At 43.9% G+C, this 22,744-nt stretch overlaps 10 protein-coding genes across 10 annotated transcripts; 6 read left to right on the top strand and 4 right to left on the bottom strand. All coding sequences in view use genetic code 12, as the record gives it.

Annotated features, from left to right (window-relative positions):
- Window positions 1-389: 389 nt before the first annotated feature.
- SEC5 (exocyst subunit) lies at window positions 390-3,242 on the top strand (the record flags this gene model as incomplete). The annotated part of the gene is made up of 1 exon (XM_002615157.2): window positions 390-3,242. One exon carries the CDS (start codon window positions 390-392, stop codon window positions 3,240-3,242), a length of 2,853 nt encoding a protein of 950 aa, XP_002615203.2.
- Window positions 3,243-3,591: 349 nt separating this feature from the next.
- FTR1 (FTR1 family protein) lies at window positions 3,592-4,776 on the bottom strand (the record flags this gene model as incomplete). The annotated part of the gene is made up of 1 exon (XM_002615155.2): window positions 3,592-4,776. One exon carries the CDS (start codon window positions 4,774-4,776, stop codon window positions 3,592-3,594), a length of 1,185 nt encoding a protein of 394 aa, XP_002615201.2.
- A 912-nt stretch (window positions 4,777-5,688) lies between these two features.
- Window positions 5,689-6,177, top strand: FOB63_004033 (uncharacterized protein; the record flags this gene model as incomplete). Its single annotated transcript, XM_002615154.2, has 1 exon — window positions 5,689-6,177. The coding sequence occupies one exon, from the start codon at window positions 5,689-5,691 to the stop codon at window positions 6,175-6,177; it is 489 nt and encodes a 162-aa protein (XP_002615200.2).
- Window positions 6,178-6,528: 351 nt separating this feature from the next.
- Window positions 6,529-7,083, top strand: FOB63_004034 (uncharacterized protein; the record flags this gene model as incomplete). Its single annotated transcript, XM_002615153.2, has 1 exon — window positions 6,529-7,083. One exon carries the CDS (start codon window positions 6,529-6,531, stop codon window positions 7,081-7,083), a length of 555 nt encoding a protein of 184 aa, XP_002615199.2.
- A 95-nt stretch (window positions 7,084-7,178) lies between these two features.
- Window positions 7,179-7,637, bottom strand: FOB63_004035 (uncharacterized protein; the record flags this gene model as incomplete). The annotated part of the gene is made up of 1 exon (XM_002615151.2): window positions 7,179-7,637. The coding sequence occupies one exon, from the start codon at window positions 7,635-7,637 to the stop codon at window positions 7,179-7,181; it is 459 nt and encodes a 152-aa protein (XP_002615197.2).
- A 75-nt stretch (window positions 7,638-7,712) lies between these two features.
- FOB63_004036 (uncharacterized protein) lies at window positions 7,713-8,411 on the bottom strand (the record flags this gene model as incomplete). The annotated part of the gene is made up of 1 exon (XM_002615150.2): window positions 7,713-8,411. The coding sequence occupies one exon, from the start codon at window positions 8,409-8,411 to the stop codon at window positions 7,713-7,715; it is 699 nt and encodes a 232-aa protein (XP_002615196.1).
- Window positions 8,412-10,387: 1,976 nt separating this feature from the next.
- FOB63_004037 (TBC domain-containing protein) lies at window positions 10,388-12,073 on the top strand (the record flags this gene model as incomplete). Its single annotated transcript, XM_002615149.2, has 1 exon — window positions 10,388-12,073. The coding sequence occupies one exon, from the start codon at window positions 10,388-10,390 to the stop codon at window positions 12,071-12,073; it is 1,686 nt and encodes a 561-aa protein (XP_002615195.2).
- A 323-nt stretch (window positions 12,074-12,396) lies between these two features.
- FOB63_004038 (TauD/TfdA dioxygenase family protein) lies at window positions 12,397-13,650 on the bottom strand (the record flags this gene model as incomplete). The annotated part of the gene is made up of 1 exon (XM_002615148.2): window positions 12,397-13,650. The coding sequence occupies one exon, from the start codon at window positions 13,648-13,650 to the stop codon at window positions 12,397-12,399; it is 1,254 nt and encodes a 417-aa protein (XP_002615194.1).
- A 1,208-nt stretch (window positions 13,651-14,858) lies between these two features.
- CDC39 (CCR4-NOT core subunit) lies at window positions 14,859-21,581 on the top strand (the record flags this gene model as incomplete). Its single annotated transcript, XM_002615146.2, has 1 exon — window positions 14,859-21,581. A coding segment is annotated over one exon (6,723 nt), but the record flags the coding sequence as incomplete, so codon positions are not given.
- A 232-nt stretch (window positions 21,582-21,813) lies between these two features.
- UBC1 (E2 ubiquitin-conjugating protein) lies at window positions 21,814-22,473 on the top strand (the record flags this gene model as incomplete). The annotated part of the gene is made up of 1 exon (XM_002615145.2): window positions 21,814-22,473. One exon carries the CDS (start codon window positions 21,814-21,816, stop codon window positions 22,471-22,473), a length of 660 nt encoding a protein of 219 aa, XP_002615191.1.
- Window positions 22,474-22,744: the final 271 nt, after the last annotated feature.

Consider the following 22,744-nt stretch of genomic DNA (forward strand, 5'->3'; position numbering starts at 1 on the left):
AAACTTTTCCTCGCACCTTGGTTTATAGTGGGCCGCGCACGATCTGCCTACACCGTATAGTCTTCATTTATCTTCTGGCCGCCAGCGGGACGAATTGGCTGATCTATTTATTGCAGTGCCGACATTACACTTGGCAAATTAGTACAATCCACTTACGCATTTCCTCCATTGTATTGCACTCCATCACACATACATTTATCCTCCACTACTCCATCACACAATACTACACTCCATTCCACAATACTACACTCCATACACAATACTACAATCCTACACCACAATCCACTAGTCATTCTGTCACTAGTCATCCTGTCACTAGTAAAGTCCACCTATAACTCCAAATACTTCCATTTGTCGTCTCGCCTCCATCCACCTCTTTCCTCCACACCATGTTATCATACGAGGACGATCCACAGACGCTCGCTCGCTTCTACAAACCGCCTAGATCGGCTTTACTCGACCCAGACGTGTGCGGCCCCAGAGCAGACCCCGCTGCGTTGGCTCAATTGCCTCGCTCGGACCAGCTCGAGCGCTTGGCACACTACCTCGAAAACACTTCTGCCTCCGACTACAGGTTCACCGACGAGGATTTCCGTGATCCATTGACTGGCGCCGATCTCGTGCGGACGCTTGTGGCCAAGGGCGCCGTGTCTTCGGCGCAGGATCCACAGATGAACCAATTCTTGGTGTCCTCCCAATCTTTCCGCCCACTGGCCTTCTTGTCGACGGCACATCATGATACACCAATCGACCAGTTGATGGCATCGTTGGACATGCTTGACAAGAGCATCCGCGGCCAGACGTCCCAGTTGAAGTCCGTCTTGGACGAGAACTTTGAGCACTTTGTTCTGTGCAAGAAGACAATCGACGAGATTTTGGTGGCTTTCCGCAACCTGAAGTCCCAAGCGCAGCAAGATCGCGAAAAGTCCAAGGTGTTCAACCCTAGGAGTCGCCTGTCCTTGTCTGATGGTCTGGGCTTGCTCTCCGAGCTTGAAAAATCCATCAACAACCTCAACTTGTCTTCGACATTGATGATTCGGCCCATCATGGATCACCGCTCGAAAGAGGCCAAAGTCAGCAAGCTCATTGAATTTGTGCAAAGTCATCGCTTTCTCTTTGATCTCCCGCAAAGTCTCATCCAACGACTCGCATCGCATGACCACGAGGCTTTTATAGATGACTACAACAAGTACATCAAAGAGAAAGAGCAAATTGAAGAATCCCAACGTCAAGCGCTTGCTTCGGCTGATCCTAAAGACGCTCGCAGCATACACCAGGATATTGAGCTTCAGAAAACAACTTTGGCCCGCGTTTTCCGAGAAATAGAAAGCATCGCTGAAGAATATCGCAAGAGCGCCTTTGAAGAATTGCTCTCGCTTGATCACGAAGTGTCGTCTCGAAATACATCTGACCTGGATGTAAAATTCATAAATTTGGTGGAAAAATTGCACCGCATGGAGAAAAAACTGCTGCTGGATCCAATTTACGAGTTCTTAAATGCACAGCTCCGGAAACTAGAGACAACGTTCGTTCAACAAAGCGAGAAGTTCGAAGCCCGCTTCATTTTGATGCAAAAGAAACTTACCGACTATGTCACTTCCTTGGCTGAATACAGAGAAGATGGATCCTATGTCCGGTACATAGGAATGAAGTTTGACACTGTTGAGGAGTATTTTAAAGCTTCGTCCTCCCTCGAGTCTTCTCGGTTGAGCCCTGAGAACCAGCGCATCATTATCGAACTGTTTGAAAGCAGCGAGAACTTGGATCTCTCTATCATCAACGAGACATGGCTCGTTATCTCCAATTACATCAAGTACGTTGAGAAATTCTTCGAGACGGCTGTGTTGAAATTCGTGAAGAACTACACTCATTATGCGAATCCTACGAATGGGTATAATGTTGATCCAGACTTCAAGATTCGCAGAGCCTTCTTTTCATTCATTGACAGCTTTGTATTCCGCTTGACAAAAATCTTTGACGTAAATGTGCCTGTTGACCAAATGAAGGTTACTCCGTCAAACTATGAAAGCTTTCTTCCATGTCATGCGAACTCCTTGTCTACGATTTTTTATCTCAGTGATGTATCAATGCGCATAAGTGCCATATTGACTAATGTTGGGACTTTCACGGCCCAGATTGGTAATGCAACCAACAGTCTAGACACGAACAAACACATCAAAATGTTCCGTGACGCGTCGTCTCTCATCGATCAGAAAATTATGGAAGCTATTTGTGCAACTTGGGTCAACGATTGCTCGCAGTTTTACGAACTTGAAAATTGGGAAAAGTATGATTGGTCGTCGGACAAAAAAGCACAAAACAACAATGTTCATACCAAGATGATGCAAATAATTCAATACTATCAAATGTTTGTGTTGCATGAATTGGCCAATTTAGTTTTCAGACGGGCATTTACGAAGGAGGATGAAGTGAGGGTAGTCTCTTCGTACCCAAGTAAAAGAGTTTTGGTCAGTTTAGAAATTCAATTCATGAGAAGTTTGAACGTCTTAATGGAATCCATTATGAAGCGTTTCACTCTCGAAAAATCAATCACTCGTGAAGTACTAGAAGGAGATATTAAACAAAGCATCTACAAAATTTTGACCATGAACAATTTCACAGTGCTTGGTGACTCTATCGCTCCTTTCTTGATTCGTTTATTTGATCAGCTGTTCGATAAGTCTCTCCTGACTCAAAACTTGAAGCTTTATGCGGATCTCGATAAGGTGAAGATCACGATCTTAGACGATATAAACGAAAACGAAAAGGCTTGGATTGAATCTAGACTTGACGAACACTTTGACAAGGTGGAAATCATACAATCCAAAGATGTCAAAATTGACTCTTTCGTCTACGATTCTCTTATACATTTTGTGAAGTTGGTTCACATAGTCAAACCGATCACTGATCACGCTGCATTCGTGACGATTGTACAGCAACTTCAAACCCAATTTTTGCTAAAATTTTTACTGTGCTTGCGGGTGGTTTCGGAGAAAGAAAAAGTGGTTGTTCGGATCTTGGGAAACCTCAAGCTCGATTTAGATTTTTTCGTGGAAGTTTTCGAAGCGGGTGAAACTCTCAAACTTGACGATTACTGTCTTAACCTTGTACAAATCATTGTGAGACAGATTGAAAAAGTCGAAGGAATATTCAAAGACTTAGGTTACACTCAGGAAGAACTCAACGAGAAATTGACCAAAGCATTGGATGACAGCTCCAATGAATTCTCATGTTTCAGGTGAAAGCCTCATTGTCTTTGTTGACACCGCTTGACTACAACAGCATAGATATTAGCTAGTTAAATGCTACGATGATTAAATCAAACAAAATCAATTGCTGATAAAAGTTATAAAAAACGGCTCGACTGTGAAATTTCACCCCCCAGTGAAACTCCCCCACCCCCTCCCTTTCCCAACACTTGTAGAAAAAGAAATATAACGGTATCAGCTCAGAGAAGTTACAGAGAACAATGATGTGTCAGTTGTGTGTGTGTGTGTGTATGTGTGTGTGTTCTTCAACATCATTGACTCTGTATCTTTCGTCACTTCAACGAATAGTCATTAAAACAATTAAAACGGCAGTCCTTCAAAATTAGTTCAGAGCTTCCTTCAGAATCTCCACAACTTCACTCTTCTCGTTAGACTTGGAGATCTCATTTTCAAGTGCAACACTTGTGTCTGGAGAATTGTCTTCCAATTTATGGTTTCTCACCTTGTTGAACAAGTCTTGCTTCTCGGCTTCACTCAACTCGTGCTTCTTCTTACCCTTGATGTGGTACATTGGGTTCAATTGTCTCATCTTGAAGTTCTTGGTGAAAGGCAAATGGCCGTGGGTCTCCTCGAACAACATCAACATCAAAACCACAATAAGACACAACCAGTAAACATTGTAAGAAATCACAGAGCCGTAAGTGGCAGAGTTTTGCCAGCCCAACAATGAGTTGAAAACATCCCATCCATTGTCGATTTCTGGGTTGCAACAATTCACATGCCAAACCGATTTGGAAATATCATAAGAGCCTGGACCACTACCATTCTCTGCTGCATCACCACCAGTTTGGTTATTGTAGACGTGCTGCTCGAAACCCCAGATACCTCTAGAGAACAAGCCGGCAGAAATCAAATACAAGATACAAGTAGAAACAATCAAAAACACTTGCAACTTGGAAGTAGAGCCAAAGTAGTACAAGAGCCAACCGATGAAGATACCTGCAATCAAACCACAGATGACTGGAATCGGGAAAGAGGAAGCTGGCTTATTCAAACCCACACCTCCAACGAAAACCACAGCCTCAAGACCTTCTCTCAAACAGGTGATGAAAGGCAAGACAAACATACAGTATTTCGTTGTCAAGTGACCAATGCTGAACTTGCCCTTAGTCTCTTCCTTTGTCTTAAGCAAAGCTTGCGCCAACTTAATTCTCCACTTCTCCTTCATCTTGTTAATCCGCAACATGGCAATACCCATCACCGAAATCAAGCACGATGCGATAATACAGAAGATACCTTCCCACAAGTCCTCAGACTTGGACCAAATATCATTGCCCAAAGTGTAAAACACAGCAATGAAAGCAACTCCTAGAATAAGACATAGCGCCACCCCTAGAATCGATCCAAACCAAACTTGCCTAGTCAATCGTTTGTTGATGGCTGGGTCTTGTTGTGCTCCACCCAAACCTTGCTTGATGAAGGCTAAAAGAACAGAAACCACAATAACGGCTTCCAACGTTTCTCTAAGCACAACGAAAAAAATCTGTACGTTGAAAACGTTAACCATTTTTGGGGGGAGGGGGTAGAGTTGGTGAAGAGAAGTACAATTAGGCGAACTGTGCGTCACTTATATACTGGTGAGAGCCCCGACTCGGCTTTCAACATGATGCATCCCGTCCCGCCAATTCAATCCCTTTTGGACGTGCTTTGCCGTATTCGTAGCATCCATCTGCATGTTTTTTTATAATGAGCCAATGAACGAGCCTGTGCTCCCTTCAATCCGGCATCTGGAAAAGCAGACTGTCTGGAAAAAATCTGCACAAGGAGGAGCTCACGGAGTGGAATTTCAAGTCTCCTGGTATTGGAAATAGTTGGGGTTTCTGTGTCTGGGTTCAGAAGAACGTGCAAAAGCGTGGATGGATGTTTTTTGCACCCAAGAGCCTTGAATCTTGGCAAGACGTAAAAACCTGTCACAAAGGCTTGGCATATGTAGTGGTTCAGCGTCTTTTTCTCGTTCCTGCAGGACAAGGCTGATTTGTCAATCAGATGGGATCAGTTTACATTCATGCAGTGCGGCTATGCACAGCAATAAATCCCTCTAGCAGTTTAGAGTGGTACTTTACTTTTTCGCCCCAGCGCCATTTTATTCGCCTATCATCTGCAGTTTCTGGCATAGAAGATTTTAACTAGGGGGGATCCAATGTATTGCCTGTATGTAGTCTAATGCAGATGGTGCAGCATGCAGATATCTGATTAATCTCGCCCAACAAGCATAGAGGTCGAGAGACAACAGAATCCGTTGAAAAAAAAAATCAAACGACAGAAAACAAAAGCAGTAAAGAAGGCACTAAAATGGGCACTTATTTTTCAATCTAACATATAAATTTTGTTGCAAGTACTTTTTGATTATGCTGTGCGAAACCTCGCAGACACAAACACTGCTTTTGTAGACACATGGACCCACCAACTTGTTTCTGCAATGGACCAAGCAAAAACGCCAGAAGAAGTGGATTTGGAAATCAAAGAGCTCACTCGTGGCACCGAGAAGCTTTTGTACGAACGTTCTTCTGCGACGCAAGATGGCCCAGGCATTGTCCACTATAAGGTGTTGCCAGGAATGAGGGTCTTCGATTCCGATAACAAAATGTACATCATCGATACCCAGGGCCACGCTGTGCCTGTAACTGTTTCAGAGCCTTCCCATCCAAGAAGACAAAAGAAGTTTTATCACCAGCCGATCCCGTCGGGCATGCACACGCGGCCTGAGGTTTTGCTTCGACAACATGCGGAGATGATGGACTCGGTCCACTACGATGTGTTCATGGACTTGGCGACGTCGGGTCGTTTTGGGAAATGGGACACCACCCTGTCTATCCACAACAGTGCGAACAATAGCAGAGACAGCAAAAACAGTCGGTGTTCTGGAGGAACAGGAGGGACGGGCAAAAGTTCGAGAAGATCTCTATAAAAAATCGGTGGTTGACGCTTCGAAGGTGTGAGTATATCTACATTGAAGTGACTGTCTTTCTTGTTAGCGTGAATGAAATAGCATTTTGTTCCGGAGTTACGCAATGTGCACTTGTTTTGCAATTCTGTAGGCAATTTGCGAATTGGACAAAGTGCCATAGACTAGAAAAAAATACAAGCGTGTTCCTAAACCCGAAAAAGACAAAAAGAAGCCGTACCAGAAAGCCACTTCTCTTCAATTCCAGCCAGAAATTTCGCTTGTAGCTTCCACACCATCGATTCTCTAGCAAATTGGAAAAAAACACTTTTCGTGCATGCAATTCACGCTCGCACTTCTCATCACCATCTTACCATGCTCTCAGAAAAAGACAGATTACTAGAAGTTATCAGCGAAGAACTAGATGCCTTCACGTCCGACTCCCGCAATGACTATCTTGAATCCGCCAAAAAACTTGGCGTCACGGCGAAAGTGGACGAGGCAGTAGTGATTATCGGAAATGAGCCTGCGCCAAAGTACGTGGCTCTGTGCACCGAACTATTACAAAAGTACAAAGTGGTGTTGCTAGCGGCGAGCGGCAGAAACTTGCAGAAATTGGTTGCGGTGGCAGAGCAAATCAAACACGCTTCCAACTCTCAGATTGCCCAGTTCAACAAAGTCTCCACCCAGCCGTCTTTGATCAACCCAGCTTACAGGGCCGAGCAGAGCATGAAAAATGTCCAGGTTTTTTTCGGCGACGACACCGCCAGCCAAAGCGACACGCCGTCTCAAAGCGACTCTGCCAGCGCTGCGCTACGGGAGATTAGGGGCCACAAGGTCTACGACGTGCCGTGTCTAAGAATAATCTTGGCCCAAAACACCGATATTCCAGCCAATGGGCTCAGCGGGTGGAGTCTTCAGAAAAGCTAGGCAAACGATACAATGCCCATGAATGCATGACTAACAACTCTGGCTTTGCTTCGATTGTGCTATCGTGCTATTGTCTATTGTGCTTTGGTAGTATGCTACGCATTTTGTTTCCGCACTATGGCCCCACTAACAGAAGAAGGCATGCCCTGCACACAGGCACACCCAGCCAATCGTATGGACCCATTTCGCACTGGAGTAGGAAAATCGTAAGACGCAATTAAAAAATTGTTATAGTAACGCTTTCGTTCTCCTCCACCAAAAAAACACCGCCTCAATTCGCCATGGCTTTGGACGCAGAAAACTTCAAGTTCGACACCCCTCAATTCGACCCAAGATTCCCTTACACAAACCAAACCAAGCACTGTGCCCAGAGTTACGTCGACTACCACAAATGTGTCGCAGTTAAAGGCGAAGACTTTGAGCCATGCAAAATCTTTTGGAAAACCTTCACCTCGTTGTGTCCTGTCGACTGGGTCGAGAAGTGGAACGACCAGAGAGAAGCTGGCAAGTTCCCTATCAAGATTGAACAGGAGTAAAGTACTCTTCACTAGCATTTAGGTTCATGGTGTAATACACATATTCGATCGCCATTTGTAGTTTTCCTACCATTAGTTTATCTATCATACAGACTACCAGAACTCGTCCTCCACCCAGTTTTCGTTTCGGAACTCGTTGCTGCTGGCACGAAGATTTTCCTCCGTGAACAATTCGGCATACGGGTCCTTGTTGAAGGCCTTTTGTCGTTCGTACTCTTTCGCTGCGGCTGCACGGCTTTGCTCGAGTTTGCGCTCGTGCTCCTTCTTCTCTCGTTGCCATTGTCGAAGAAGCGCCTCTTGCTCGGCAATGAAGTCTTCGGTCAGAACTTCCGTTTTGGTCTTGTTGAGCTTGTTCACCACAGAGTTGTCCTTCTTCGCCACATGGACGCGTTTTACTTTTTGCGGATTCACAAACGTCACCGTACCTGTGTCCATCAGGCCGTCTGTCTTCAAGTTCTCCACAGGCGTATAGATGATTGTGATGTTGTTGAGCTTATTAGCCTTGATGGAGTTCGCCTTGGTCAACTGCGCAATTTGCATCAAAAGATCCTCATCCACCTTTAGTTTGTCAAAGTTAGTTCTCTGCTGCTCGGAACTGAGCTGAAGATAGAGATGTGCCGACGAATGCTTGTCCACATGGAACCAGAGGTTTTTTGGGTGGGATTTGCGAATCAACGGATCGTTTTCGTACTTGTCTTTTCCCATGTAGATGATATGTTCCGAAGAGGCATCATCAAAGCCCAAGTCGCCCAACTCTCCGTCCGTTACTTTCGCCTTGAAAAAGTAGACCATGGCTGGAGAAAAGTGGGTACTGTACAAAGTGAGAAGAGTTGTGTTCTGGAAAACATTACGGTATTTCCTGAATCTTGACGATGCTGTCCAAATTGAAATCTGTTACATTTAAATCAGGTTTTTGATTAAAGAAGCAGTCATATCTTCTTGTTCTTTTTTCTTCTGTATTTTTCTACAAGGAAAAATTTTACGTGTGTAATCTCTACAAGATGATGCTTTTATTTTTTATCCTTCACCATTAAACTCCAAGAATTACATGAAATGCACCCGAACTCTAAATGTGACTTTATATGAGATGGTTTTGGAGCCAAGAGATGTGTTCAAAGTGACATCTACGAGAAAAGTTACTGAGATTCTGTTACTGAGATTCTAAGACATAATCTAAAAGCATTCGTGGATCTTTTTTACAGAAGGAACAGAATGATGAACTCATAGGCCAATTCACAAGCTAATTTCAATTTAAAAAACTTATTTCGACATTTTTAAGGAGAGTAGTGAAAGTCTTGTGGCCAATAGAAACACCTGCGATCAAGCCGAATTGTTAAAGCCGTGCGTAAATCATTCGAGCTTGAAGGAAGTAGAATAAAGTACAGTCTCTGCACAACGTTTTCACCAGCAATTCCACACAATTTATAAGAAGGAAGTGAAATCTGGAGTCGTGAAACCAACAAATTGGAACATTCACGGATTCAGCACTCTTCAAAGTGGACACGTTGAAATCGATGGTCAATTTCTAATTTATTTCACTGAAATCAAGCCTCCTTTTGCTTGAGTTGAACATGAAATTAAAGGAGTCACAGTTAACTCCCCTGTGCTTATTATTTCTCTGATTTTCAATTGCAATAATAAAATTATACTTTCTGTTCTTAAGTCCAGTCTTTTGATAAACCTAATTCTTGATCAATGTAAGCCACTTATATAATCTAGAGACTGGCTTCATCATTTTGAGATGATCAACGCCAGGAAACCAAATTCTCAGACGGCATTTCCCATGACCAATTCTTAGCTTTGCTCATCCATATGCCAACGCATTACAAACATCACAACTCCGACAATCTAAACAATTTCATGAAGTGATCGGTTATCAAGATTAATTATGACAGACACCACCGAATCATAGAAGAAACCATAAGAACATATTCCATGCCTTAAAAACTCAATAGACGCCACTTGCCGCTCCGAAACACTATACCCTGGTAAATACGACATTCCAAATAGAAAATCAGGCTATTGTCGTATTTGCCAGTCTATAATTTAGTGCAATTTCTACGCAATGAACTTAATTGGCCCGGTAAGCCGTCAAATCATTAGCCTCGTCAAACAGTGCGCCAAAAAATATTACTCCAACTGAGACATGCCTTCACCAAAAAACCACTCGAGCATATTAAAACCAACAAGTGAGCCCCTGGATTAATATCTGGACAATTGTCTAGCAATGTCGCGGTTTCCAGCCAAGGCCCATAAGCGTGGATCAGGGACGGTTTGTATGTAAACAAACACGACAATGCAAAGACCCTTCGAGACCTGCACCAAATCCTTCCGTGAAACACATACATACAGGGCATACCACGGAGCCAAAAAACATTGTAGGCCGTCGAAGATGTGAATATACCTTTGGTGTCGAGGCCAGAAATCATCTCACGTGGCCAAACAAAAGAGCAGATTCTCCTCGTCTACTTTTGCTTTCTCCAGTGGCCTCATTTCCTAGACAAGTAATTTCTCAGCCAGCATTTGGAACAGGCACGCCTGCACACATACATGCGCACTTACCCAATCGGGCAAGGAAGCGGTTTCTCCATATATGCGTCTGTCTAGCCCAACCCAACTGGCTCAATCCCTTGTTCTTTTTATTTCCACATTGAGCACTCGGTCTACCTGGTGAAAACCCCATTGTTCGTTCCCACTCTTGTCTTTCCTTTCTCCCTACCCCAGTCTTTCCTTATCACGAACCAACATCTTTCACCACCAGGTTTCCCATGTTTGACGAGTCTCTTTTGGAATTCGAAGAGTCTCTCTCCAGCATAGGCTCCAGCCACGAGCTTTTGCGCAACAACACCGATCTCAAAGTGGACTTGAACCGTTTTTGCTCCTCGTCGCTCGGCCACAAAGGTTTCTCCGAACAAGAGCTTTTCTCCTTCTTCACAAACTACGACTACGAGTCTGACGATGTCACCGTATGCTACTCTTGCGGCAACCTTGTCGGTTCTTCCAGTAAAGACTGCTGCCGCGCATATGTCGCTGACCAGAAACTCGGCTTGCGTTCTCTGTTTGAGAAAAGCTACTGGACGTCCTTCTTTGAAAACCCATACAAAACCATCTTGGCGCTCCCCAACTACACAAAAATGTGTTTTCTTCAGTGCGGAATGCCTGTGCAACTTCGTTCCATAGTGTGGCAGAGGTTGATTCTCATCAGCCAAACAAACCAGACAGAAATTCCCGAAGTTTCGCTCATGTTGTTCAAGAACTTTCAGCACTCCTACAACAAGAGCATTTCCAACCAAATCAACAAGGACTTATCAAGAACTTTCCCCTCTGTGGCTTTTTTCCAAAGAGAAGATACTATTCAAGGTCTTCTTACCATTTTAAATGTCTACGCCAACTATGATTTGGACCTCGGCTACTGTCAAGGCTTGCTCTTTTTAGTTGGCACTTTATACCACCTGTTCAGACAGCAGGAATTCACTTTCCACGCCTTGTGCAAAATCATGGAGTGCGAGCCCGAACTACGCGGCATATTTGTCCCGCTGACCATGTCGTCTATTTTGAACAAGTGGAAAGACGAGTTTTCTTCGATATTCTCTCGCATCGACCCGGAATTGGCCCAGCATCTTGCCTCTTTCTGCGACTGCAACGTCTTTTTGTACCAGTGGTGGCTTTCCTTTCTGTTGATCCATTCACCAGGCATGGGGATCAATCAGCGCATTGTTGATCTTTGCCTTTTGGAAGGGTGGAAAGTCGGTATCTTCAAAATCTCCATGGGCTTGTTGGTTTGCAACAAACCAATTCTCATGTCTTTTGGTGAAGGTGACGAGGAAGTTGTCTACCAGCACCTTTTGAACGAGTCTAAATGGGGCAACATTGTGAACAGCTTGACGAGTTTTTTCGCTGACCACATGTCGTCCTGGGACGCCAGCTTATTTACTTTCAAGAAAGCTGCCCCTGCAAAAACGCACAAGAGAACAGCTACTGCCACAGTCATTGACGCGTTCAAGAACTTCACAGTCTCTGGGCCTGGATCTGCAGTCTCCGGCCTCGTCTCTTCTGGATCTTCAGGATCCGGCTTTTCTGAACCTCGGTCTACCGGATCTGTCTCTTCTGCGTCATCCTCCTTTAGCACAGGTGGCTCTCGCATAGTCGATACAAGAGTGAACCGGTCGTCTCTGACAGTTTCAACGTCTTCAAGGACAGACTTGGATTCCGTTTACTCTGACGTTCACAGCACATGCTCTTCAGAAACACACCGGTCTTTAGTTGACCTGTTGAAAGTCCCAGGCCGGAAAACGTGCGAGGACACAGCTTCGATCGCTTCTCGAAACGAAATGGACATTTTGGTGCTGGAGAATCAAGTGTTGAAATTTCTCTTGAAGAAAGCATGCTCACAGTTGAGCGACCCGCAATTGAAGAATGAGATTCTCCAGGCGGTGGATTTGGATACCATATAGGATTAAGGACATAGTGAAGACATAACATACAAAACAGGGTCTCATGCCTGATAAATTCACTTTGTACTGGCGAGAAGTCCAGGGCCCATCGCATTATGTGGATGTTGTAGTTGCTTGGACTCGATTATGAAGTAATGGAAACAGCTACAAGTTCAAGAATGTTGGCATATTGCCATCAACTTGGTCTCTAGTAGATTTTCGAAGTCTAAGAGAAACGATTGAATGGCCATAATGGCTTAATTACGGCTGGCTCCTGAAATAAAAAGAGAATTTTGTATTTGGTTACATACAATCAAAGCAACAAGATCAAAACACCAAGGAATCTAGTCCAAAGACAATCCCAAAGCTTCTCTTTGAGACTTGGAAGATGGGTCAAAGTAAGGAACTTCCGCCAATGCAGTAACACGAGTACCGTGTCTTGGTTCCAAGCCCTCATGGTCCCAAACAGCGTTGTGCTGAGAGATTCTGTTGTCCCAAATTGCAGAAGTACCGTACCCTGGCTTGGACTTCCAGTTCCATCTGACCTGGATGTCCAAGTTGCGCTCGAACAATCCGAACAAGTACTCCAAAATCAACTCGGATTCCTTGGGTTGCAAGCCAACAATACGAACAGTCATTGCTCTGTTGACAAACAAATATTTCCAGCCAGTGGCTGGGTGGGTTCTAACCAAAGGATGTTCTCTCTCAATATGCTTGGGCCCATTCAATGGGTTCTCTCTGTCCAAGTACAGGTGAGCCGAGCGGTAAATGGCAGTCTTGCCATCCAAGAACTTTTGGAAAGCTGGTGACAACTTGTCATAGGCAGCATATCCGGAAGCCCAAACAGTGTCTCCACCAACCTCAGGAATAGTATCGTTGTGAAGGTGGGTGATACCAGCAGGTTGGAACTCGTGCACCAAATCGGTGTGCCATTGGGCGGTTCCACCAATACTGTTCTTGTAAGTTAATGGAATTCCATAAAACTCACGAGCGTAGTCTTGCCAAATCACGGTGATACCAGGCAAAGCCTCGCCGTCCTTAGTGTCCGGCACTCTTGGAACTTGCGCATGAACTTCAACCTGACCCCAGTATTTACCGAGCTCCAACTGCTTTTGAGGAGACAAGTCCTGGTCACGGAAAAACACAACCACACGTTCGGCAATCAAAAGGGCCAACTCATCCTTTTGCTTGTCGTTCAAGTCGGCCAATTGCAAACCGACAATCTCAGTTCCAATGTGCTTGGTAAGGTTCCGGACCTCCTTAGCTGCACCGAACAAAGCCTTTTTCTCTGGATCAGCGTTCTTACCCCTCTCGATGTAAGGGTATTCCTCATTTCTAAGAGCAAATGCCTCATCCACGAACTTTGGAATTTGGCTGATTTCTGGCACTTTTGGATAACCCTTGGACAAGTCAATTCCGTACTTTTCATATCTGGCCCTGGCCGGCGCTGGCAATTTTTCAACCCAAGAGGCACTGGATCCTGTTTTCACAGTTTTCTTGAACTCTTTTGCGCCAATGACCTTCAAAGAGGCCAATTTGGCAATTGCACTGTCCAAGTCAGCAGTAGCGTCTTCTTTAGCGGTGGAGATAGGAGCCATTGTTGTGTGTTTGTTTTTCCTGATGAAAAATGTCCAGGGAAACGATTGACCAAATCCTATTTATACCCGCCCTTATCTTGGTCGATTAGTAATGCTATCTTATGGTCCACCACAGTTTTGCACCCAAATGCGAAATGCGTAATCTCCACAGTAGCCACAGAATGCGAAAGTTGGAATCGTACGGTTTTCAATCAATGAATTCTAACGTGATGTTGTCATTTCTGCCTTGAGTTGGAGGCAGATGAAAAACAGACATGAGCACACACTAAAAGATGAAGACACCGATCATATGTAATGAACAGATGGATAAAGAGGAAGCATCATACACAAACGTAATCGATAAAACAACATTGAAGACATGAAAGCCGAAATTCCAAGGAAGGCAAGATGAAAAATAAATCAGAAAGTTAACACATCAGTAAGAGATGAGTCATTAAGAGGCATCTTGGAGATTCCAATCTGGACAAATCTGGCGTAAGGCTACACGTGATTGGAACTGTAAAATTTCAGATGGCACCATGACCGTTTTGGCAAATTAAATCGCCCAAAGAGATTCAATATAGTACTACTTCTGATCGTCCAATTATGCAATTAAGACTATAATCGGAGACCGAACTTGTCATTATGCAAAGAAGACTATAATCTGAGACCGAACGAGTCATTACGCAAAGAAGAGTCTATCTTCCACATTGACTCGTGTAATAGATCACTGGCCTTACAAAAATATACCCGCCTTCAAAACTCTCGTGTCTGACGCCAGTTTATTATAGTCATTTACACTACTTAGCCTCTGGGCTGGTGTCCTTTATATTAACTAGTAGCGTTCTTGCCGGGTAACCCAGATTCTCCATGGAGGCTCGCTCTCAAAAAATTTGAGACTCCACCATATTGATCTACCATCGAGATAGTTTCATCCTTAAGGGTATGTATTCAATTAACAATCCATCGTCTCGTTTTCGCTCTCATTGATTTAGCGGACTCAATGTTTTCCCAGCTGGATCCAGTTTTCTCTGCTTCATACTAACGCCACCCAAGAATCCCTGTACATATTTCAAAGGACCAGTATCAGACTACTGATTAGATCTGAACTGCTAACAAAACTTAAACCGCTTGAAAGACGGGAACTTATCGACACACACGCTAATAGAAGCTCTTTATTCTTTTGCGCGTGACTTTCGAAAAACGTTCATCTTCCATTGTGGCCTTAGTTGTACAACTATCTCAAAAAACCAATCCTCCCTCCGAAAAAGACAGGCGTACACTACTGCTCATTACCTATTACAGTGACTTCGCATCAGCTTGCCAGCCCGAAGGGCACCAGATTAAACGAACAAGAATTCAAGTTTCCGCAAGGTTTCACCGCCAAATCGCCTTTGAACCCGCAATTGCTCAGCAAATCAGAAAAAGAGGCTGAATCCACCAATAGTGAAACTATCTCTGTGATCTTAAAGCAGCTTTTGATTCTTTTCCGGACATCATCGTTGCAAAACTGGAAATCTCACCACCAGCAGATCAGATACATTTTAGAATCGGAACAGAGATTTCATATTGTCCATTCTTCTTTCCTTTACCAAACACTTAAATCCGTATCTTGGGACGCAGATAAGTCGGTTCCATTCACAGGCCCAGACCTCATTCTCAAGGCTGAACTTGCCCATTTAACTGAAGACTGCGAACTAGTTTACTTCTTCGTCTTTGCTTTCCGTTCCATTTTACTTGAAGGAGAAAAAGACCTATTCGATTTCCTCGAGCGCTTCTCAGTGGACCCTGTTTTATCCTTTATCTTTGTGTCCACTTTAGTGCATCCAGACGATCTTCGTGCTCAACAGCTCATAAAATCTTCTGCAGCCTCCGTTCTTAAGCTCGTCGCAGAAAGAAGTTCGCCAACAGATAACTCTTGGTATCATCTTCTCCTCCACTGCATCCTTGCATCTCCAACTTTCCCATTTCTCCATAAGATCTTGACTATTGGACTTTTAAACGCCTTCAATCTGGATATCCCGCCTGTTCAAGAATTTTTTAGTACCATTCTCACAATGTCTTTCAAGGAAATCATTACCGAAGTGGGCCCAGAAAAGTTGCTACCTGAGAAACTATTGCCAAGCTTGCTACTAATCAAGCCCGAGGAAACAGACCAAGGAATTGCTTTGATCCTCGCAGAAGTTTTAATTCCAGGATCTCAAGGCCTCTCTACTACAAACGGCGGTGTTACTGCATTGACATTCGTCAATAACTTACCTGAAGCGAACGCCAAAGGAGCACAGTTGCAAACATGTTTGAAAACAATAGATACTAGTCCTGCTCACACTGTGAATTGGTTTAATGTTTTCGCCAAGGTTCATGAATTCTTGTTTGATGCCTCAAAACGTAATAGCCAGCCATCAGTTGCTAGCTTGACACAATTTTTGTCAAGTCTTGACTTCAAATCCGGCCTAATTGATATCTTCTTGAGTTATGAATGGTGGTTTGACAAGACTTTGTTATACATGTTGCAATCAATGCATACTCAGCAAGGTGCGTTTGACATTATTCATCTGAAAAATCTTACTCTCTGTTACGAGGAAGAAATTGATGATGCGCCCGAGCTTTTGAGTTTCATAAATATTGCAAAGCTTGAGGTTCAAGTGATGGCAAAAATCAACTCGCAAACTGCTCAGCAAATCAAAATGCAATCCGAGGGAGACAAGAAGCTTGACACATGGTTAAGTCAGTTTTTCGATTTGCATTGCAGAAGTGAACCACATCATGTTATAGCAGGTGCATTGGCAATTGCTGATAAAGATGGTTATATCTTGGACCGCATTGACCGTTTGTTTGCTTTTATGATGGATAGACCATTCGTGGATGCAAATATAACTCAATTGGGTAAGGTGTTGAATAAATTCAAGATGTATGACATTCAGTTGGCCATTGCAAAGTTGATCGAGTACTACACGAACAGATTGAACAGCGAATCGCTCAACAAAGTTATTCAAGCTTCTACATCCTTCGATTTGTTTGACGCATTGCTTAAGAAGGCAAACTCAATGACTTACAGTTTGTACTTGACATTTGCGATTGAAGCGTCCAATTTCGGGTTTGACTACAAAAAAGCTATTGAGAACGACCTAAAGATCACAAAATTGCGTCCTACAGTGTACCAGTGTTTACTCGAGATCTTAGAGACACGGACAGCTCAAGATTTTGAGCTTACTCAGCAACAAGCGCAGTCCTTAGATGCTCAAGTTCATACAAACTCTAAGCCTTTGAAGGTTTCCGTGGTGTACACATTATTGGAACTAATCAAGGGCTCTCAGGGCTTGGTTGACAGCGAAAGATTGAAAAACCTTCAATTGTCATTGTTGACAACATATCCAAGACTCATCAACTTTGGAACAGGCCATGATGAAGCCATTTTGAAAAACGAAGAGCTTTATTCTAATGCATTCCCTCCTCAGGTAGAGCAGGAAATGAAAGCATACTACTCCAAGATGTATAACAAGGATATGGAAATCAAGGAGATCGTTGATATGCTCAGCAGAATGAAGACAAGTGATCTTCCCCACGATCAAGATGTGTTTGCTTGTATGATTCACTCCTTGATTGATGAGTACAGATTCTTTTCAGAGTATCCTTTGACTGCTTTGGCATCGACTTCGTTGTTATTTGGGGCTTTGTTGCAAAGAGATTTAATTCAAGGAACTACTCTTACCGTTGCCCTTAACTTCATTTGGGAATCTTGTAACCAGCCGCAAGATTCACACCTTTTCAAGTTTGCTGTCCAGTCTTTGTATAACTTCAAGTCAAGATTGCATGAGTACCCAATTTATTGCAAACATCTTTTGAAGTGTCAATCCCTTTCATCACACGCCAAGATGTATCAGATTGTTAAAGATGCTTCGAATGGTATTCCCTGCCCTGACACAAACCCGCAACAAGCTGCGGGTGGTCATGACAATGCCGCTGGCCCATCATCTCCTGGTATAACATACAACTCGATTTCAGCAACCAAGAAAACAGTTGGTATCGTACAACAGGAAGTTCCGGACGAATCAACCTCTGACAAGCTTCTTTTCAGTGTGAACAACATGACTTCGGACAACATGAAGGACAAGCTTGCAGAGATCCAGCACTTGCTTTCTGAAAATTACTTTTCCTGGTTCGCAAATTATCTTGTGACAGAGAGAGCGAAAACTGAACCTAACAATCACGGCTTGTACTCAGACTTCCTTTTCGCGTTCGACGATGCGATTTTCTACGAGTATGTCTTGAACACGACTCTTTCTGAGGTGGATCATTTGCTTAGAAACTTCAAAGACTCGACAATCGATCGTTCTAATTTGAAGAACTTGGGAGCTTGGTTGGGAAAAATAACCTTGGCAAACGATAAACCACTCAAGAGAGACCAGATCGCTTTGAAGTATCTCTTGGTTGAGTCGTTCGATTTAAAGACTTTGCCCATTGTTATTCCCTTTGTTTGCAAGATTTTGGACCAAGCAAGCGAGTCAAAGGTTTTTAGACCTCCAAACCCATGGATTCTTGGTATAATGAAAGTTTTAGTGGAACTTTACGATTGTGCCGACTTGAAGTTAAATTTGAAGTTCGAAATTGAAGTTTTGTTCAACTCCTTCGGAATGAAGATAAAGGATGTTGAAGCTTCCACTCTTGTGAGGAGCCACAACCCAAAGCCAGAGGCATTAGCTGCATTGTTTGGAATCCGTCCAGACTCTGCTTCCCTTCAAGCCGAAATGGCTAAAATGTCTCTTGGTGGTCCTGAGCAATCCTTGCAGATGCAACAACATTTGCAACAACAAGCAGTATTGATGCAACAACAGCAGCAACAACAGCAAATGCCACATGTTTCCCAGGTTCAACAAATGAGACAAGAGGAACCGATGAATCAGCCAATTGGCTCCAACCAATTAGATGCATCTTTCAGCAATTTGCAAGGCAACAGCATTTTCACCCAAAACCCTAACTTGAGACGTGCTTTCCAGGCATCGCTTGCTCGTGCTGTTCGTGAATGTGCGGTTCCTATCCTCAGCCGAGTCTCGGAAGCAGTGTTAACTACAACCGAAGCTTTGGTGCAGAAAGATTTTGCAACAGAGGGTGATGTGAACAAGTTTAGAAAAAGTTATCAAACTTTGGCCCAACAACTTGCCCATAGTATGGTTGTTTGCAGCGGCCGCAAGATTCTAAGTGAAACGATCGAGGCAACAATGATTCAGTTGTTGGGAAATCAGATTAATCCAAATGATTTGCCCTTGGCAGAATTGAATGTGGCCATTCAAGCAAACATTGATTTGTGCGTTGATATTGTCGAGAAGTTGGCAGTTAGTAACATTTGTGAATTAATAGAGGAAAGAATGCGCCCTCAGGTTATCGCTCGTGAACGTCATTCCGGACCAAAGCCATACATTGATGAATCAGTTTCGGACTATTCGCTCCATTTGCCTCCTCCTTTGGGATTACCAACAGATGGCTTACGTGATGGCCAGCTCAATATTTACACAGGATTCGGTACGAACTCCTATATCATTCGTACTGATCAGGCTCAACAATCAAATGTACCTGGTCCGTCGCAGACTCCTCAATTCGCGGGGCCACAGATTTCTCAACCCCAAGATGCTGCTCCGAGGGCACCTGCAAATGTTGTACCACCAGCGGCTCAATTGACTCCGCAACAAGCTGTCTCTGCTTTGCAGCAAGATGAACTAGTTTCTGTGGACCAGCTTTTCGGCATCATCACACTGATTTGTGAAAAGGCTATTCAGTTATTGTCTGGTACGAGAGAGACCAGCTTGAGCGAATTGTCTGCGGATCATCCTATTTTGCAAACGCTTACTCAAGCATTATCACTTTCGCAAAGCAATGCTTTGAAACACCCAGAATTGTTATTGAAGGTTGCTCAATACGCAGTGAATTGTTTGTTCACGCAAGCAAACGATAACCCTATGAGCAACGAGATTTATGTGGTGATTTTGGATAAGTTGTGCGAATACTCCCCTTCCACAGCGAAAGATGTTACTTGGTGGATGGTGCATTCTGTTGATCAGCGCAAGTTCAACATGCCTGTGATTTTCTCATTGTTGAAGGTCCAGTTGGTTGCACCTTTGAAGCTTGACAGTTCTATTGGCAGACTCATTGAAGAGTCTTCTAGTCCTATGCTCGTCAAGTTCGCATCGAGCTTGTTGTTGAACGTCTTCAGTTCGGAAGGCGCTCGTCCAATTGCCTTGAGATCTGAATTTGCTTACACGTTAGAAGCACTCTCCAAATATACACCTGGCGACACGGATGAGCATAAGCAAGCTGCAGCCGCAAGGGATGAATTGTTTGCAATGCTCAACAGCTCCAATCTTCCTGCATTACCAACCAGTGAAAAGAGGGCTACCGAGGGATACACCCAGATGGGCTACATTTTCACAGAGTGGGTGAAGCTCATAGCTCATGGTGACGCAAGCGTTGTGTTGCAGAAGGCGTTTATTGATAGGTTGTTCCACTGTGGCATCTTAACTGATCCGTCGAAGTTTGAGTTGTTCTTCAAAGCTGCAACGGAAATATCCACCACTGCGTTTGCTACCGAGCATGAAATCAGAAGCCGCACACAGAGAGAAGTCTTTCTCACCACAGATTCTTTTGCATCGTTGATTGTGGCCATCATCTTGAGATTCAAGAAGGATCATGCTCTGGAAGCAATCGAGTACTTGAAGAATATTTTGGATATAATAGTGGTGGTTATGGTCAACGAGCACGAGACTTCAAAGGCTACATGGAACGAAAGAGCATATTTCAAAATATTCTCCTCGGTTTTGTGCATGTGGACGGAGGCATCCATTCCAGATGCGAAGGCTACTGTTCACATCGACTATCTTTTCTATCCTGTGCTTGGCGAAATTTTCAACACGATCCAACCAATCATTTACCCTGGTTTCACCTTCGCATGGATCTCTTTGATTGCTCATCGCATGTTTTTACCTAAGCTTTTAGGGCTTCCAGAAAAGGCAGGTTACGGAGTTACAGTCAAATTGTTGACTGCGCTTTTGAAGTTCCAAAACGTCTACTTGAAGGACGATTCTGCACAGCACGATGTAATGAATGTCATTTTCAAGGCCATCAACCGTATATTCACGGCGTTGGCACATGATGCTCCGCAATTCTTGATTGATTGTCATTACCAATTGGTAACGGCTGTTCCTTCGAGCTACATCCAACTCAGAAACATTGTTTTGTCTGCAATTCCAAAGGATAGCAAGTTTATGAGTCCATTGGCGGTCAAGCTGAGCGTCGATGAGCTTCCTGACTGCGAGAGTGTTCCAGATGTGTTCTATCAACCAATAGAGGATCTCGCCAAGGTTGGATTGAAGAAACCGGTGGAGAACTTTTTAAGAATTCCGGCGCCTGCTTTGATGAGAAGTATCTACAGCGGTATGAAATTGAACCATCCGAAGGACAGCGCTGACTTTGGCTTTGACGTTGTGCATTTCAACGTCAAGCTCATCAATGCATTGGTTGTCCATGTTGGCATTTCTGCTGCAGAAGACAACATGCTTAGCAGCAATAGACACTTCAATGGAAAGTCGTCGCAGGCGTCTTTGCTTGCAGACCTTATGGGATACGGCGATATGGAGTTCAAATACCATCTTGCTGGAGCCATTGCCAATCAGTTGCGGTACCCCAACATGCACACGCAATGGTTTGTGAGCTTGGCACTTTACTTGTTCAGCGACGAGACTTTGTATGCTACGAGTGAGGTGCACCAGCAAGTGCAAGAGATCATTACTCGTGTATTGATTGAGAGACATTTGGTGAACAAGCCGCATCCATGGGGCCTCTCGCTACTTTTGACGGAGTTGGTATCCAACCCTGCACACGGATTTTTCAGCTTGCCGTTTGTGAAAAATGCCAGTCCCGAAATGAAGGTTGTGTTCGATGCATTGCCACGCGGCACATGAAGAAGCTTACTGTATATTAATGTAGAATAGAAATATTACGATTTATACTTTTGACCATTTCGCCGAAATGTGCGAGCCTTATCGGAAACTGCACGACGCTCGAAAAAAATGTCCGAGTGCCAGATCGAGTAACCAAACCAAGTCAAGCCGAATTGAACAGCCAGATATCTTAGCGATACAAAAAGAAAAAAAAAATAGCCGAGAAGAAAACCATCAAAGAAAGAGAACAGCCATGTCCAGAGTCAAGAGAATTGCCAAAGAACTTGAAGAATGTCGCCAGGATTCCAAGTCGGGAGTTTCCCTTGAATTGGTGAATGAATCGGACTTGACCCATTTGACTGGATACTTCAAAGGCCCTCCAGGTACACCATACGAGGGCGGTCTTTTCAAGGTGGACATTAATATTCCAAACGAGTATCCATTTAAGCCACCGGTGATGAAGTTCACCACCAAAATCTACCACCCCAACATTTCGTCCGTCACTGGAGCCATTTGCTTGGACATTTTGAAGGACGCGTGGACGCCCATCTTGACTTTGAAGTCGTCGTTGATTTCGTTGCAGTCTTTGCTACAATCGCCAGAGCCCAACGATCCTCAAGATGCCGAGGTGGCCAAACACTACATCAGCAACAAGAAGTCCTTTGACGACACTGCTGCATACTGGACCAAGGTGTACGCTACTGACGACAGCGAGGCCAGCTCGCAACCCCGCGACTCGGCCTTGTACGGCATTGACGATGAGATTGTGAGCCAGTTTGAGAACATGGGTTTCGCCAGATCCACCACCATTGAGGTTTTGAGAAGAATGGGCGTCAAGTCTTACAACGGCGTGAGCAACCGTGCGGAGTTGGAAAACAAGATCTTGGAGGAGTTGTTGAAGGAGAGCAACTAGCGGTGCTTGGCCATTGAGGCGACCGTGATAATACAGGATTGTGTAGGAGAAATAAACGTCGCTAAATACTTGCTAGCCTACTTTGGCGGCCCATGTAAGGATTTTCATCGAGAGAATGACCCAATGAATTGGCATATTCACAGACATGATTGACTTTCCCCAAACAACTATAGCTCAGACAAAGAAAGCTCTGTTGTGGACTAAAGCATGGCAAAAAGAAAAATAATTTTTTTTTGATAAAGGTAATTTTATAAATTTTTAATTTATTATT

Source organism: Clavispora lusitaniae (genome assembly GCF_014636115.1).
Source record: "Clavispora lusitaniae strain FDAARGOS_655 chromosome Unknown tig00000187_pilon, whole genome shotgun sequence".
Classification (NCBI taxonomy): Eukaryota; Fungi; Ascomycota; class Pichiomycetes; order Serinales; family Metschnikowiaceae; genus Clavispora; species Clavispora lusitaniae.